An 18,539-nucleotide genomic window follows, 5' to 3' on the forward strand; every position below is an offset into this window, starting at 1 on the left:
GTAGGAGCGATCACCCCTCTACCTCGGCCGGCTCCCCCCCCCCCCCGAAAGGGTGGGTGGAATAATTTTAGTAGAGAAATCACACAATTTATATACGAATTCTAGACTTATGTTAATAATATATACAAATTTTTTATATTTTAACCTATTTTTGGATTATATCGCCCCTCTCCCTTTAGTATGTTAGTGAGGTGGGGTGGGACGATCGCATCAATTCCGCCCCCCCCCCCACCCACCACCGAACCTTAACATTCGAGTAGGAGGCTGTCCGATTTTTTTAATTTTTGTTTGCAGAATTCACAGGTAGTTGAATGAATTAGTAACATATCTATATGACAAAAGCTACTTATTGATATATCATAGCTAATCTTCATATTATGTGGTTTGCCTTCTGGTATCTTGGCTTTAGGGAGTAAGGCTGTATCTACTGCCCTCCCCACTTTATAATTTTAAATGGGGGGGGGACGTCCAATTTTTAAGCAGAAATCATAGTATGTGTACAAAATTAGTTGAGAATCTTTATATTATAAGCTATTAATTGATATATGAACTCTTTTGTATATAATGTCACAGCACACTCTAATCTCAAATTAAATCATTAGTAAATATAAAATGAAAGAGGGTTGTACCATGTGGTAGGGGCGATAGATGTAAATTACCTCGGGCAGACCAATACCTTTCCTTTTGTATTTTAATTAAGAAATTACAAAATTAAAAAAAAAATCGTTCACTAATCTAAGTTACAAGTTTTATCAACATTGGTCAAAAGGTTTTGATTTCTATTCGTCACATACATACATACATACATACATACATACGCCTTACTTTCTACTTTATAAAGTAGATATATGCTATAAATTACATTTTTATATCGAGTCGCCCCAACCAATATTCCTTACTGGCTAATTGCTATCATTAGCAATAATTATAAAAAGGAGAGATGACTCATACTGTCTCTTATATGATAATCGTTTCCACTCTTTTTAAAGTAGAAGAGTAACAGTTGAGATGACTTCTGAAACCAAACATTTGTTTCAAGTGGCCTTTTCCAAACCTTTACTCAAGGTAAGATGTTTCTATTGCAACAATACTTGATTTCTTTTCGTCTTCCGAATTGTTTCTATGTTCAGAGCTTAGTATCATAGTTCTTTAACTGAACGAAGTTACAAACAGGCATATTGTTATTCAAAATTAATAACTTATATATGAATTTGTTTCAAATATTAATTTACAAAGAATTTTTTTTTTGGAGTAACCCTCAAAGCCTAAATCTAAATCTGCGGAGTATCTTTTCTTTTCAAGAAACACATCTACGGTATCCAATATAAATATATAAATCCAACCCTTTTACTTTCGTTAATTAATGTCAGATACCCATCAGACCTAGACCTTGGGGCGTCCTAAAAAATCCCGAAATTCAGAATCCTCGAGATTTGAGCCTATGATCCCTCAGTTTAGAAGCCAGGCGCTGCGCACTATTTAATTTTTTTTTTATTATCATAGTAATGACTATTGTGGAGGGTGCTCTAAGCCTACAATGTGGTATGTCGACAACAAAGAGGTTACAGTTCGATGTACTTCCGGTATTTAGTCTAAACTGGGTCCTGGGTTCGAATCTTGGTGAAGACTGGGATTTTTAATTTCGGGATTTTTAGGGCACCCCTGAATTCAACCAACATTAATGAACACCTGACTTTAGTTGGGAAAAATAATGACGTCGGTGGTTGTGTTGGCCACATAACACCCTGCTCGTTAACCGTTGGCCAAAGAAACAGATAACCTAAACATCATCTGCCCTATAGACCACAAGGTCTGAAAGGGGAACTTCACTTTATTTATTATCTGTAGAAATTAACTAATCTTCACTTTCAGGCACTGCCAGGGTCGGCCTTCTCTAAAGGGAAACGGAATTTATTGTAGTCCCCTTAAAATAATGCCCACTGAGGAAATTTCTGTTGATGTGACGTGACAGGTCTGTAGTATTATTGCTCTCTAACAGGTAACGAGAATATTCTTAGGGATTTTCCATCCATCCAAGCCAGTGACGCTACAGCCTGCTTCAACACATCCTTCCATTCAGATCTCTCCTGGGCCTTTCTTCTCCACGCCCTAACCCCAAGCTGCTTCAGATCTGCTTCCACATCATCAATCCATCGCATTCGGGGTCTGCCTTTGGGTCGCCTTCCTTTTGGTTTTTGCCTGTATATCATTTTCGCTCCTTTGTTGTCTGACATTCTTTCAAGTTGACCTGCCCAACGTAGTCTGTTCTTTTTTATTTCCGTCACTATTGGTGGGTCTTCATACAATTGATATATCTCATGGTCTTAGGGATTTTTAGCCCTCGAATATATTTGCAAGGTCAGTTGTCACTATCCCTTCGTTTGCTATAACCACAGGGTTCAATGTCAGTTCTCCTTATATTGTGGGTTATTGGTATGGCATGTCAGTGATGGTTGCAGATTTTCGGTAATACACAATCTGGGCGATTGAAATGCACCGTAGGTCTATCCCAGCTTTAAAGTTAATCGCTTGACTCGAGTAGCTCCTGTGGCGAGCAGGGCCGGTCCTACAGATTTCGGGCCCCCTATGCGAAATGGATTGCGCGGGGCCCCGTCTGGGTAGAGATAAGGATAACAAGTGAGAATTAGGATTTTGTATTAGAAAATAAATTTGTCTTTGCATGTTGTTCATACTTTACTAAGTACAAAATCACGGTCAAATTAACTTTACGAGCCAACTAGAAAAAGATGGTAGTCTTCCAACATAAAGCCGATAAACATTCACATCTGCCTTTTAGACTTACTATCGACTAGAAAATTATCGCTTTTGATTTTTTATTTGAAGAGGTCGAGATAGATTTAGATCTGCATTTATATGCCAATGATTATTAAAGTAAATTAAGTATTTGAACTTCTTGTTTTGGCTAAAATTCGCCTTATTATTACATGTTTATTAAATGAAAGCTGACAATGTCGCTTTTTTTTTTAAATGCGAGTAGGATTTGAGTTTTACATATTGAATGACACCCCGGAATGACAATTTAGTCTGTTTTTAAGCACATTTGTATGAGTTTTCATTAGATTTTAATAATTTATGGAGATTTTCATTAACTTTTTCGTATATTTTGCGATTTGAATAGATTCCAGGAACTCCTGGAAAATAAGGTGGCCGCGGTAACCCTTTAATAATAGGTTAAAATGGTTTTAATTTAATAATTTACACCTAGAATTAGCGCGGGGCCTATGAAAGTGCGGGGCCCACTGCGGCCGCATAGGTTGCAGTGGCCTAATGCCGGCCCTGGTGGCGAGTATTGTAATAACGTTCTTAGATTATGTATCAAAGCCAGGTGTTGATATATTAAATTTCGCTACCCCGGTAGCCCTATTCTGATATAGCTGAACACCCTGCCGTTATATGTCCTATTGACTTTGACTCACGTTTTGAGATACGCTTTTCATATTTTTTTTTGTTTTCATAGCTCGATCATGAATTGCTGCGTCATTCGATATCATGCTTCCTAGATATGTGTAGTGGTCTTCTACTTTTAGAGGCTGTCCATTTACGTTGGTCTTTGAGGCTGAGTAGGTTTTATTGGATGACTTCTGGAACAAGACTTCTATTGTCTTTTTTTTATGTTAGCTTTGTGTAGTGTAACTGAGTTGATCTTCTGCGTGCGTCCAGCGTGTCTGAAGGTCATGGCCATTGTTGTGTTTCATGTCCAGTGTGTGTGTGTGTGTATAGACTGCATCAGTGGTATGCTAGACGTGCTGGTCTCATTCACTGTTTACTGTAGTCTAATTTTGTCGAATAAAGCCATGTTATTGGTATTCTAGTCGTTATCATTTCATTACACTTTGACAAAGCTTTCTGTTTCGAGATAGAGATGACCTGCTATAACGATCAAACTAAAATGTTCCCCATGTGACCTAAGAGCTAGTAATTCTTTTCTCAAAGATATGCATCAACTGTTAAATGTCTAGAAAAGTCGTTAGAGCAGTTTGTTAGAGCAGCGTTCAGGTCACATCCTCCACCCACCCTCCACGAAGTCCTGACATGAATAGAGGTATTGTAATAAAACAAGTAGGCCTATACTTTATGGAAATAAAACGTACTTTTATTGCATTCACATTAAGAAGGTAAATAATACATTCTGTACATTGTCATAAATTATACTTTGTGTAAATCATACAATTGAACGTGATACCTGTGCTGCAATACGGTTGAAACTTTCAAAAAATAAAAAGAGAATACACAAACAATTATATGGGTCATTAATTGTAGCCTTCTTGTCTGCCTGAAATTATAATGCACCCCCTCCACCCTCCAAACACTTAATACACACAGTAATTTTTAATAAAACACTTCTCCCCCCAAGAAGACACATTTTGGAATTGTATAGTCAATAGAATAACAATTATTACAATAACATGTACTTTTTGGTCATAGAAAGATCTCATTTCCCAAGCTAAAACTCTCAGGCCGACCCACTTTTTTGAGTCCCTCAAATGAAAGTCAAATAAAACTGTTTTAACTCTTTCTCTCCGAACTGACGATACCAACGTTGATTCCACCAGAATGTCGTAAATAATTACGGAGAGAAAGAGTTAAATAATCCAAACTCTTCTTTGAAACACAAGTTGCACACTAGTATGTTATAATGCTTAAGTGGGAAGCGTGATCGAGAAGAGGAGGGGGCTTGACCTTGGCTTGGCTACCTATGAAGGGGGCTCGAGGTTCGACACCCGACTCGGCCAAAGCTGTGTTAACTGAGCGCCTAAAGGCAGCACGGAAAACCTTCTCCCAGATACCCTTTCCCGCACTGGTCTTCCAAATGAGATTGGACCATAGCGCTCTGAGCATGCTATAAGCATGAAACAAGCACTATATAAAAGCTATATTTATATTTATTTACTACACACATAAATTACAGAAGAAGTACTGATACATAATTTCTTGAAGTTTTACTTTAGGCAATTTGGAAGAAGAAACGCCACTATTTACAACCTATTCCACTCTTGACAAAGATCTAGATCAAGAGAAGCACTTTTTGTAGAATAATTTAGTATACATCCAGCCCACCCTCTTTCCCTTCCCCCCCCCCCCCCCAAAAAAAAATCAACAACAAACATACACACACTATTAAAAGGCCTGTATATTCGCTGTGACAATTTTAAGAAATCTTGATTTAAAATGAAGGCCTACTTGTAGATCCAGATCTAATCGTTTGAAAAATTGTTTCTACACATTATCATTAACTAGTCTTAACATTTCAATGAAATTGTTTCTTCACTCACACAGACACACACGCTTGTATACAGCTGTTTCGTGTTCTTTGGACAGACACGTTTGATAATTACACTGGCCTAAGGATAATCTCTCTAAATCACTCTGGCCTAAAGATAATCTCTCTCAATCACTCTGGCCTAAAGATAATCTCTCTCAATCACTCTGGCCTAAAGATAACCTCTCTCAATCACTCTGGCCTAAAGATAATCTCTCTAAATCACTCTGGCCTAAAGATAATCTCTCTCAATCACTCTGGCCTAAGGATAATCTCTCGCAATCACTCTGGCCTAAGGATAATCTCTCTCAATCATTCTGGCCTAAGGATAATCTCTCTCAATCACTCTGGCCTAAGGATAATCTCTCTCAATCACTCTAGCCTAAGGATAATCTCTCTCAATCACTCTGGCCTAAGGATAATCTTTCTCAATCACTCTGGCCTAAGGATAATCTCTCTCAATCACTCTGGCCTAAGGACAATCTCTCTCAATCACTCTGGCCTAAGGATAATCTCTCTCAATCACTCTAGCCTAAGGATAATCTCTCTCAATCATTCTAGCCTAAGGATAATCTCTCGCAATCACTCTGGCCTAAGGATAATCTCTCTCAATCACTCTAGCCTAAGGATAATCTCTCTCAATCACTCTGGCCTAAGGACAATCTCTCTCAATCACTCTGGCCTAAGGATAATCTCTCTCAATCACGCTAACGATTATCTAGATCTAGAAGAGAAATATGTTAGGCTTATAAATCTAGATCTGGGTAGAAATAAACATAAACAAAAAACAACTGGAGAAAAGAAATGTATGTACCAAAAAAAAATAATAATAATGCTCAATGGAAGGAATTATAGTTGTGTATTAATTAAGTTATAGCATGTTTAATTTTGTATTTTATCCTATCCACGGCGAGTGTGAGAATTAGTGATTGTCAATGAGTGAGTTATTAGAGCCAAGGACTTTGTATAGCAGATTATAGCAGATTATACTGTGTAAAATATATACAGTGCATGAATTATACTTCACATGAACTATACTTTACATAAAGTATACATTGTGCAATGTATACGTTACAGAATGTAAACAGAAATTATAATTGTCGAAAATCATTATTTCAAAAAGAAAAACAAACTAAACAAAAATGTTATGTGCACAAATTATACGTTACCAAAAAAATTATCTACAAAGTAGACTTGAAGTAAATTATTATTTATAAGTAATATGCATTCTGAAGTGGAATAAAATTTAGGAACATAAAATAGAACACTGATGTGATATAGTGTTGACTGCACACTTTTAAACCAGGCAATACATCGGGTCTGACCTAACAGAACTGGAGATGGTCTAACTTTCAGAACTGCTTTCACTACTTTATTCTACGAAGTTTGAACATATTTTCATCACATTTCTCAGTATTCTCATAAAAAGGTTTAGCTCTCACCTTTCGAGTAGGTGTAGATTGTTGGATGACAAAGGTAGACTTCTGGGATTGGTCTGGAAGAGGCTGTTTGTACATTGGTACATATGTTTCCTTATCCATCGTAACGGAAAGACTGGATTCAGCTTTTTTTTCAAGAGTTTTCTGATCCTGAGGTGCGGGTCTTTTAATTCCTAGCGGATCCATAGCTAAGGTGGGAGTTAAGGATTGGTCAGGAAGGCGTTGATTGAGAAGTGATCTACACATTGGTACATATGTTTCTTCATCCGTCATTACGGGAAGGCTGGATTCAGCTCCCTTTTCAAGAGTTTTCTGATCCTGAGGCTCCGATCGTTTAATCCCCAGCGGATCTATCATTAAGGTCGGATTTGTGGGTTGATTTCGGAGGTATTGATTCAGGAGTGGTCTGCATGTCATTGAAATGTAAGTGCCCGTATTCATCGTTACGCCAAAGCTGGTTCCAGATTCGTGTGTTTGAATTTCCTGATAAATATGAATTAGAATTGTAACAGTGAAACAAAGACAAATGTTGTAGGCATTAGAAAATAATCGCCAAAAATTGACCTTAATGAGGCAATCTTTTAATTCAGTATTTCTTAAACTGTGGGGCAAACCTCCGCTGGAGAGGGGGGAACGACTTTCTTAAAGGGGAGCGCGACGTCCTAACAAAGGGAGGGGGCGAGAACGAAGCCAGTTAATTTATTTCACAAGGGGAAAAAATCCTTTAATAATCAATCCGTTTTTAAATATTAACCAAGAAAAAATACTTTAAATAAAATATAATTAAAACATTTTAAGTAAGAGACCTTGTTTCATGCACTAATAAATATCTTTTAAAATGTATACCAGGACCGGCCTTAGATAAATGGAGGCCCTAGGTGAAGTAAATTTGGTGGCCCCAAATAAAATAGAAACATAAAAAAATATACATCGAAAGAAAAAGAAAAAAATGATGCAATTTACAAAGAACCTAGTATACAAATCAATGACACATAACACAAGTTTCGCTATTACCTTGCGAGGCCCTCACCAATTGGAGGCCCTAGGCGGCTACCTGGTTTGCCTATAACTTTTTCGTTCTAATATGGACTCTATAAGGAGTATGGTGCTTTGCAAATTAATGTCTAACAAATGGTCGACATTATCCTCATCATTCAACATCTTATCTTATCTTATTTAATACAGACGTTACTTCAAAAAAGAAGATGATTACGTCCTACGCGTCATGCATTTAGTCACGCATATTAACCAATGACTTAAATTCTGCCAAGTCACTGGTTTTCCTGGCTAGCTCAGGCAACCCATTCCATGCTCTAATAGCACTAGAGATGAGGGAGTATTTGTACAAATTTGTCCTAGCATATGGGACAAGGAATGTGCCTTTATCTTTATGCTGACTACTTTTGCGCTTAATAAACAAAAAAGACCCGCGACAACACGACAAAAAATAAGCTAATGCCTATTACAGTCTACGTGCACTATTTAATAGAGACTTGCAATTTTTATTTTATAAATACAGCGCTCGGTTGACAACTAACGTATTTGCAAGCACTTTCTTACTATGAGAAAAGGCGATGCAGGCGCCAGGAGAAGGTATTTCTAAGGATCAGAACTTGGTGGTGGGACCCCGGATCCTGCTGGGGGAGCTCGCTAAAATGTATGATCTCCAGTGTCAAGGTGATAATGAATAAACTTATAATATACCGGGTATATGTTTTTAAAATGATGCATTAGACATTTGGCCTTAATTAAAACCAAATAGATATATTTTTTAAGAACCCTAACCCGTATAAATTTCTTACTTACACGATCCACTGTAAGAAGTATGTTGGTCCGGACTTTCTTGTTCGTCTTTCTCAACACACTATATTGAGATAGAAAAAAAAATAACAACAATAGCCAGTTTATTTTTTTTTGTATTACGAAAGTATATTTTTCTTTTAGGCTCTAATACAATTTTTTAACATTCTTTTATGTTGTCTTCCCATCGCTTTCTCTGTCTGCCTTTTCTTCTTTATTTCCTGGTACTGTTACATGAAGGAAGGTCTTTGTGAGCCATGAAGACGTTGAAATTCAGCCATATAGCTTTAGTTTGCGTTTTTTGGCAGTAGTCACAGAAGGTACTCATGGGAACCACTCGCTGTAATAATCTCTAATTTCTTCGTTTTTGATGCGGCCTTTGTATGTAATACCTAGGAACTTTATGTTGCATCTCATTTCCATTGCTAGGATCTTCCTGCATAGTTCTGCAGTCAACGTCCAAGACTGGCAAGTTTATAAGAATGAGGCCAAGATCAAGGAGCGCATCAGCCTGATTTCAGTGTTGAAGGCTATGCCTTGTAAACAAACGATCCCTTTAAATAGCTCGGATCTCGGGTTGGCGCTGAAAGAAGTAATGTCGTAACATACAAACCTAAATTCAATGCACCCAGAAGCGTTTTAATTATAACAGATATAAACCACAAGATAAATAAAACGAATACGCTCTTACATCGAAGGAAGGCATTCTTAGACAAAGTCATGATTTAGGTTTCGGGTATTAATTTTTTTAAATAATTGGATAATTAAGTTGAGCAATCATTTTTTTAACATTACAATGTATTGCTAAAATATTTAAAAACATGTGTTATGCTTGTATTTATTGTCGGCTTGTAAGGCAATCTCTATTTTAAAATGTATTGGTTACACCATTTCTGTTAAAAGCTGATCATTGTTGGACAAACTTTGTTTGGTATGTTTTTTTTTTACCCCACGATCTCCACATCTCTATATATTAAAGACACACCTCATGTTCACTCTATGTTTCATTATATTTCGGTAATGATCATTATTTTTGGTAAAATTTTAGAACAAACTAGATTATTCTCAGACATAAAAAAGTAACGCCATTGGGTCGGAATCTGATACTGTAGATACTGTAACGAATGCATGTGTAATAAGCTGTATTTGAAGTATTTCTAAATACTTAGATAATTCTAGATGCGTGGACAAGCACCGGTAAACCGAAAGCCATAAAGAAGGGGTGGTCCCTGTCGCAGTTATCTATGTAACTGTATAGTAGAATTAGTTCTCTAATTGATAGTGCGGCGTTGATCACTATATTGATGACGTCATTACATTATTAATATTTTCTGTGTAGACTAGAGGACTGAGCTTTTGTTGCTTGTCACAACTTCTAGTGACGTAGTAAATTTAGTGTGTGTGTGATTTGCGTCATTTATCGTCTAGTACAGTCTCTCCATTGTTTTGTACGTTGGTACAGATAGACGTGTTTTGAGAGCTCTGGAATTTCTCCTTGGTTTTTGTTATTGGATAGCCTTAGAATTTGCCTTGGACATTTTCTTGTTGGATTATCTTGACCCCTGTTTAGGGTGAGTTTTATTTTTCATTGTATAGTTTTTCTATTTGAATTCGTTCGTATTTGTAAGTCTATAATTAGACTAGATATAGATGATTAGAAGAATCCTTTCTTTTATCTTCTATAGGGTTTTAGCGTCAAGACTAAGTTTTAGTCGTAGTCTCAGTTGAAGACTCTATTTCAAGTATTAGTGTCAAGTCTATATGTTAGACTCTGTGTCAAGTCTCAGTGTCAAGACTTGTTTATTCAGTCTCAGTTCTATATTGAGAGTACAACTTTAGGTCTACAGTCTACAGGACTGAGGTCTTTCTCTCAGTTGGTCGTCTGGTGTGCACGTGGATTTGTACATGAGTCTGAGGTTCAAGATTCCAGACTGCGGGTTGCAGTGGTCAGACCTGATGGTGTAGTGTCAACTATGAACTTCTACTTTTTGGAATTGTCGTCAGTGGACAGTACCTGATCTAGAGGCTAGATCTACATATATTACCAGTTGTTGTTTTTGAGATTGAAGGACTATGTGATCCATTGAACTACTTATTATAGTTAAGGTAATATACTATGTGTTTCATAATTATATGAATGTTCTGTATCTAAGGAGACTAACTGGATCATTGTAGATTACATATTATTACATATTGATATTTCATACTATTATTATCAGTCATCATGAATCAGTCATTTGTAAATATATCACAAGAATAAATTTTATTGTTATTTACATCATACACTTAGTTTATTAGTTTATCTACAACTATATGTGTATGATGTGCTTGTCAGGCTGAACTTGAGCCAAAATATTATAAGTTCAGAAAATAATAACAATAATACAAATTGAAATAATATTTAATATTAATAAATATTTGCATTGGAAATATATAATAATGATTTGATAAATACAAGAATACAAGAACCTGACAAGTATTTTGGGGGCTCGTCTAAACTGTTAAAGGAGTTATTTGAGGGATTATCTCAGTCATAATTTGTTATATTATTGACAGTTGAATATTTGCTAAATAAATTTCTGTACTTGTAAGAGTATATTTTCAGATTCTAGACACTTGTTTGTGTCACATTACTATTCATAACGGTACTATGTGATTGTACCTTATTATTCAGGAAAGGCATCGTATACATTTTTTGTGTGAGACTTTATTGGTGCCAGTGTATCATATTGTTATTGCTAACATTGTATCTTATATATAATATTTTTTTTTAAATTTATACTAATAAGATATAATTTTGTTACATGCCAAACTGATTGGTGGACCTAAATTGGAGCTGTGATCTGTTTGTTGGGATTCTCAAGTTGTCCTGGTGTATCTGGCTGTACCTTGTCATCAATACTCTATCTTCCTGGTGCTGAGGCAGATTCTATCTTCGCAGGAGAAAGCACAGCTAAGTGTATTTTTTTTGGTTGCTAATAGTATATCTTGTGCTCTAATTAGTTTTTCCGATTTGACCTGTTAAACTTATATTGTTTGGAAATTCTAAGGATGGAGACTAGGTTTTCTATAAATTCACAATTTATAGCGGATGGGCAGGCGTTGGGTTTTACAGGAGCTGACTTGCAGAACTATGTGAAAGAACAGAAGGAAGAATATGTCAAGGCAGAACAAGCAAGATTGGATAGGGAGGAACGCATAAAGAAGGAGGAGCATGAACGATGGAAAGAAAGGGAAGTAGTGGAAGCTAAAAAGAGGCAGGAAGAATTGGAATTGGCTAGACTTCAGGAGAAAATTGTGGAGAAGGAGTTGCAGAAAGAAAGTAAATCTGAAAACAAAGAAGGAGAACCTAAGATCCAGGATAAACATAGACATATAATTGATAAGTTGGACAAGAGTTTTCAGAATATGAAGGAAGATGAGGATTTGATTGGTTTCTTGACTCTATTTGAGGCGGTGGCAACAAGATGTTGTATTGATAAGAAAAGTTGGGCTATGTTGTTATCGTACAAATTGACGTCGAAACTCAAGAATTTTATGCTGCAAGATGATCTGTTTAAGAAGGAAAATTATGATGAAGTAAAGGTTATGCTAATGAGACAGGCTGATATAAATGGAGAAACGTGTAGGAAGAAATTTCACCAAATTAGACCTAAAGAAAATGATTTCAGGGGATATGTAGCCGATTTGAAAAGGGCACTAGACAATTGGATGAAGATGGCGGAGGTAAAGGAGACCATAGAAGGCATGAAAAATATGATTGTGACAGACAGATTATTAGAGAGTGTTTCAGGCGAAGTGTATCGTCAACTTATCTTAAATAAAAGTGATAATGTAGAAGACATGCTACAAGTAATTGAAAGTTTTAAGACTGCAAGTTCAACAAAATCATTATGTAAAGAGGAAAATGTGTATGTAATGGGAGCTGCTGAAGCCACAAGTCAGAATTATGCTAGTGACAGGAAAGTCATAACTTGTTTTAGGTGCGGAAAAGTAGGTCACAGGTCAACGGAATGTTATGTGGGTGGAGCCGGAGTGAAACTAAAGCAGGTGACATATAATAAGGATGGACCAAGACATGTGTCAGGCACAAGGAATGTGTCATATGGAACTTACAGGAGGCAGTTTGATACTAGAGGAAGGAGAATGGATGGAGGGAATTGGAGAGGAGCTTACAATGATGTGAACCATGGTGGAGGAAATAACAAAAGGAATTATTCAGGTGTTGATTATACTAAGGAGAAAAACACAGACAAGTCAAAGAAAGTGCAAAACACAGGTACGCAGAGATGACTAAATTGTTCACGTAAAATTCAAAGTTGTTGTCATTCTAATCTGGCTGATGAAATAGAATATTTTACTCCATGTAGAAAAGAAACTATGTATATTGTTGATCAGAAATTGAGGAAAAAGTCTGTAGGGAAATTACGTTTTGAAGAAGGATTATTAAATAATAAAATAGTGTCTATATTGCGTGATTCAGGATCTAGTGTTATTGGGGTAAGAAGTTCTTTAATTGAATGCAAAGACAAAATTCCAGGTAGCTACAAATTAAAATTGATTGATGGTACTATTAAGGAATATCCACTGGCATGTGTTGACATCAATTCAGACTATATCACAGGGAAATATATTGTAGCTTGTTTTGAAAATCCAGTAGCTGATCTAATAATAGGGAATGTACAAGATGAACAACATAATGAACATATTGGTGCTGCTGTTACAAGAGCAATGAAACAAAAAGAGAATGAGGCTGATATTATGAAACATTCAGAAGTTATTCAAGATTGTTATAAGTTATTTGGATCATGTGAAGATTTCTTGAGAGAACAAGTGAGTGATCCTACATTACAAGAATTATGGAATCGACAGAAGGAGAAGAGTGTGGATAATAAGACAAATGGAAGTGTTCGATTCAAGGTATTCGATAGATTATTGTATCGTGTATTCAAAGGTCAATTAGGTCAGGAAGAGAAACAACTCGTGGTTCCAGTGTCAAAAAGGGAAGTAATTTTGAAAACAGCACATGAAAGTATATTTGCAGGTCATTTGTCAGTTAGGAAAACAAAGTCAAGAATATACCAATATTTCTTTTGGCAAGGAGTTGATAAAGATGTTAAAGACTTTATTAGGAGTTGTGATATTTGTCAACGGTGTAGAATGCCACGAAGATGTGACAGAGTTGAACTTGGAAATATGAATATAGTAACAACACCATTTTACAAAGTGGCAATAAATATTGTTGGTCCGTTGGAGGTTACCGAGAACAAGAACAGATTTATTTTAACACTTGTTGACATTGCTACGAGATGGCCAGAGGCAATACCTTTAAGAAATATTACTACAGAAACTGTGATTGAGGCATTAAACACAATCTTCAGTAGAATTGGTATACCGCACGAGGTACTAAGTGATAACGGAAGTCAGTTCACTGCGGATTTATACAAGGAAGTGTTTAACTTCTACAATATTAAAATAGTGCACTCAACTATTTTTCACCCTTCGTCGAATGGGATGAATGAACGTTTCAATTCTTCATTGAAAAGTTTTCTAAGGAAGGTTACACAAGAGAGTCCAAAGGATTGGGATAGAAAGGTTAGCGCTGCACTTTTTGCTTATAGAGAGGTCCCAAATGAAACTACAGGAATATCGCCATTTCAAATGGTATATGGAAGACAGATGAGAGGACCATTGGCTATTCTGAAACAAGTATTTGTAAACAAAGAGGAGGAAGATAAATACAGGAATGTTTACTCATACTTAATGGATTTGAAGGAGAGGTTATTTCATGTGACATCAATTGCCAACAGAAATAGTGAGGTTAAAAAGCAAAAGTACAAAATTCAGTATGATAGATACTCTACATTGCGCAAGATTGATGAAGGTGATTGTGTATTGATACTTAAACCTCAAAGAGAAAACAAATTATCTGTATATTGGCAAGGACCATTTAAAGTTATAAGGAAGGTATCAAGATTCAATTTTCTGGTAAAGAAGGGAGATAAGTTGAAACTTTACCATATCAATAGATTGATGAAATATCATAGCAGAAGTAAAGATGATACAAGTGAAACTGTTATTAATATTGAACATGAGAACAGTATTTTGTCTGCTAATATGGTGTCTGTTGTGGATGATGAGGAGGAATTTGATGAAGACTTGACAAATGAAAATATTTTACCAAGCATTCCGACATTAGAAATCAATAATAAGAAGCAGACGAATGAAGACATTTTATCTCAATAGAAGGTCAACCCAGATTTAAACTGTAATCAGAGATGTGAAATAATGAAGGTGCTGGATGAATTCAAAGATATTATATCAGACATACCGGGTAAAGCAGATGTGGAAGAATTTAGGATTAAGTTGCTGGACACTAAGCCTATAGCATTAAAGCCATATACGGTACCAATAAATATGAAGGAGAAATTAAAAGAGGAAATTGATAGTATGTTGAAGTTGGGTATCATAGGACCCACAGATTCATCATATGCCGCTCCTGTTGTGGTTATTAAGAAACGTGATGGTACACTACGTCCATGCATTGACTACCGTAAGTTAAACAGTGTTACACAAATACCAGCTGAATTAATACCAGATCAAGAAGAGCTATTCAATAAACTCTACAGGGCTAAGTATTTTACTTTAGTTGATTTAACTAAAGGGTATTGGCAAATACCTATAAGTGAAGAATGTAAGGAGTACACAGCTTTTAGAGTTCTGGGGGAACACTACATGTTTCATTACTTACCATTTGGTTTAAGTGGTGCCCCTAACCATTTTAATAGAGTTTTAAAGAGTATTTTAAGAGATATTGAGAATGTATTGTTTTATTTTGATGACATCTGTATATTTAGCGAAAGTTGGGAGACTCATGTTAGAGATGTACAGAATGTTTTCGGTGTATTGAAAAGTCATGGATTTACTCTAAAACCATCTAAATTAGAGGTTGGCTTTACTAACATTAAATTTCTGGGACATAATGTAGGTCGGGGAGAAGTGAAACCAGATAGTAGAAATGTTCAGAAGATCCTGGAGTTTAAACCACCCAGTACTAAGAAGGAAGTAAGGTCATTAATTGGGTTGGTTAACTATTACTCTAAATTTATACCTTGTTATTCAGACTTGGTGTTTCCATTCACAGAGTTATTGAAGAAAGGGAAATCTGTGAGAATTGATTGGAGTAATGAGTGTATTGTGGCACTGAAAAGAATACAAACTTATTTGTGTGATTATCCTATTCTAAGATTGCCTGATCCTTCTCTTCCATTCTTTTTGCAGACAGATGCATCAGATAAAGGCATTTCAGGTATATTAAGTCAGATGAGAGATGGTGTGTTACATCCAGTGAAGTTTGTCAGTCGCAAGTTGTTGCCACGTGAACAGAAATACTCTATCCTTGAGCGGGAAGGACTGGCCATTGTATGGTCGATCAAAAAGCTAGATCGTTATTTGGCAGGAGTGAAGTTTCATCTCCAGACCGATAACAAGGCATTGTCATTCATAGCAAATAGTAATTATTGTAACAAAAGAATAACTAGATGGTGTTTAGCACTTCAGGATTATTGTTTTGATTCTGTCCATTTGAAGGGAGAATTAAATGTTTTTGCTGATGTATGCTCAAGACTTGTATAATTTTTTTGATTCATTTGAGCAATCATGTACTTATGTTATATTAATTTTGATATTGATCAAATTTGATAATGTAACTATGTAACATGCAAACAGTTGTAACTTTAACTGTAAATTTTTGAGACAAACACTATTTTGTCTATTGAAGTGTATAATGAAGATTTTTTATTGTTGAGGTAATCATAATGATTATTGGTTGTTGAGGATTTCTCAGTTGTTTTTTTTTCTCAGTGAGAGTTTGAGGTCTCTTTTTGTAATTCTTGGAAACGTATTTGCAGTATTGGTCTTGGTGAAGTTGATTTTCTGGAGAATTTTCTTGCAGTTTTTATGATAACTGGAATTTTTTTCAAAATTGCCAGTTCGTTGAGGAGGGGGAATGTCGCAGTTATCTATGTAACTGTATAGTAGAATTAGTTCTCTAATTGATAGTGCGGCGTTGATCACTATATTGATGACGTCATTACATTATTAATATTTTCTGTGTAGACTAGAGGACTGAGCTTTTGTTGCTTGTCACAACTTCTAGTTACGTAGTAAATTTAGTGTGTGTGTGATTTGCGTCATTTATCGTCTAGTACAGTCTCTCCATTGTTTTGTACGTTGGTACAGATAGACGTGTTTTGAGAGCTCTGGAATTTCTCCTTGGTTTTTGTTATTGGATAGCCTTAGCATTTGCCTTGGACATTTTCTTGTTGGATTATCTTGACCCCTGTTTAGGGTGAGTTTTATTTTTCATTGTATAGTTTTTCTATTTGAATTCGTTCGTATTTGTAAGTCTATAATTAGACTAGATATAGATGATTAGAAGAATCCTTTCTTTTATCTTCTATAGGGTTTTAGCGTCAAGACTAAGTTTTAGTCGTAGTCTCAGTTGAAGACTCTATTTCAAGTATTAGTGTCAAGTCTATATGTTAGACTCTGTGTCAAGTCTCAGTGTCAAGACTTGTTTATTCAGTCTCAGTTCTATATTGAGAGTACAACTTTAAGTCTACAGTCTACAGGACTGAGGTCTTTCTCTCAGTTGGTCGTCTGGTGTGCACGTGGATTTGTACATGAGTCTGAGGTTCAAGATTCCAGACTGCGGGTTGCAGTGGTCAGACCTGATGGTGTAGTGTCAACTATGAACTTCTACTTTTTGGAATTGTCGTCAGTGGACAGTACCTGATCTAGAGGCTAGATCTACATATATTACCAGTTGTTGTTTTTGAGATTGAAGGACTATGTGATCCATTGAACTACTTATTATAGTTAAGGTAATATACTATGTGTTTCATAATTATATGAATGTTCTGTATCTAAGGAGACTAACTGGATCATTGTAGATTACATATTATTACATATTGATATTTCATACTATTATTATCAGTCATCATGAATCAGTCATTTGTAAATATATCACAAGAATAAATTTTATTGTTATTTACATCATACACTTAGTTTATTAGTTTATCTACAACTATATGTGTATGATGTGCTTGTCAGGCTGAACTTGAGCCAAAATATTATAAGTTCAGAAAATAATAACAATAATACAAATTGAAATAATATTTAATATTAATAAATATTTGCATTGGAAATATATAATAATGATTTGATAAATACAAGAATACAAGAACCTGACAGTCCCTGTCATGCGCGTCTTGCGTGATGTTTTCTTTTGGGCACAATAATGTATTTTAGTTTCTAAGGACGCGCTTTTGTTGATGTCATTTTACTTCCTTGCTTCCGTAAATAAAAATCCGTTGTGGTGGTACTGATGGCAGATCTTTGGTTGGAGTTGTTTTCTTTGGTGTTTTCCTTCCCCGGTATTGGGTAAGTCAGTTTATTGTACTTTATTCCTCGTGGGGTAGCTCTAAATTCGTTGGTCCTTTGATCTTGGGAATGGCGATCTCAAGAAATGATTATTTTTCTTGTTTAGGGACGCAGGCTGTGGACTCTGTCGTAGTCATACTTGATTCAAAGTGTCTTGTTTGGTATGGCCCCTGCACCTATGGCATTGGGTTGTAGGCTATGTTTCGTGATTGAATTATGGCACCGAGTTAAAGGTGTGATATATTTCGTTGCATAATATGTAGACCTTGTGTTTCCTTTGTAAATACTATTGACCTTTATTCATCACTCATGTCGTAACATTCCATTCAGTCATTAAATTGTTAAACGTACAATCTTGTTGTTAACTAATGTACAGTAACTTACGTTGTCAGTAATATTGTTCACGTTTAACAACTGTTGGTATTCACTACATGTTCAGTTGAATAACCTTTACTCAATGTTAGCAAGCCACAGTTCTTCAGCTAGTATTATTTGTTTTGTTTGCAATGTTAAGGTTGGGGAGCTCGGGACCGTGTATCATACCCTAACTAAACTGTTATCCCACCCTGACAGTC

General features: G+C 35.8%; 1 protein-coding gene across 2 annotated transcripts; it reads left to right on the plus strand.

The window, feature by feature from the left end:
• Positions 1 to 9,757: 9,757 nt before the first annotated feature.
• Positions 9,758 to 17,580, plus strand: LOC129923943 (reticulocyte-binding protein homolog 2a-like). Of its 2 annotated transcripts, XM_056017224.1 has the most exons (3): positions 9,758 to 10,091; positions 10,206 to 12,799; positions 15,802 to 17,580. In XM_056017224.1, exons 2-3 carry the CDS (start codon positions 11,572 to 11,574, stop codon positions 15,816 to 15,818), a joined length of 1,245 nt encoding a protein of 414 aa, XP_055873199.1. In that variant the 5' UTR covers positions 9,758 to 10,091; positions 10,206 to 11,571; the 3' UTR covers positions 15,819 to 17,580. The 2 variants fall into 2 exon arrangements, with proteins under 2 accessions (XP_055873199.1, XP_055873198.1); XM_056017223.1 differs by having other exon boundaries at positions 9,758 to 12,799.
• The last annotated feature ends 959 nt before the right edge of the window (positions 17,581 to 18,539 follow it).

Source organism: Biomphalaria glabrata, chromosome 18 (assembly GCF_947242115.1).
Source record: "Biomphalaria glabrata chromosome 18, xgBioGlab47.1, whole genome shotgun sequence".
NCBI lineage: Eukaryota > Metazoa > Mollusca > Gastropoda > Planorbidae > Biomphalaria > Biomphalaria glabrata.

Bases quoted from the DNA above. Each gene is read 5' to 3' on its own strand.
- LOC129923943 (XM_056017223.1), top strand. From the start codon at position 11,572: ATGGAGACTAGGTTTTCTATAAATTCACAATTTATAGCGGATGGGCAG.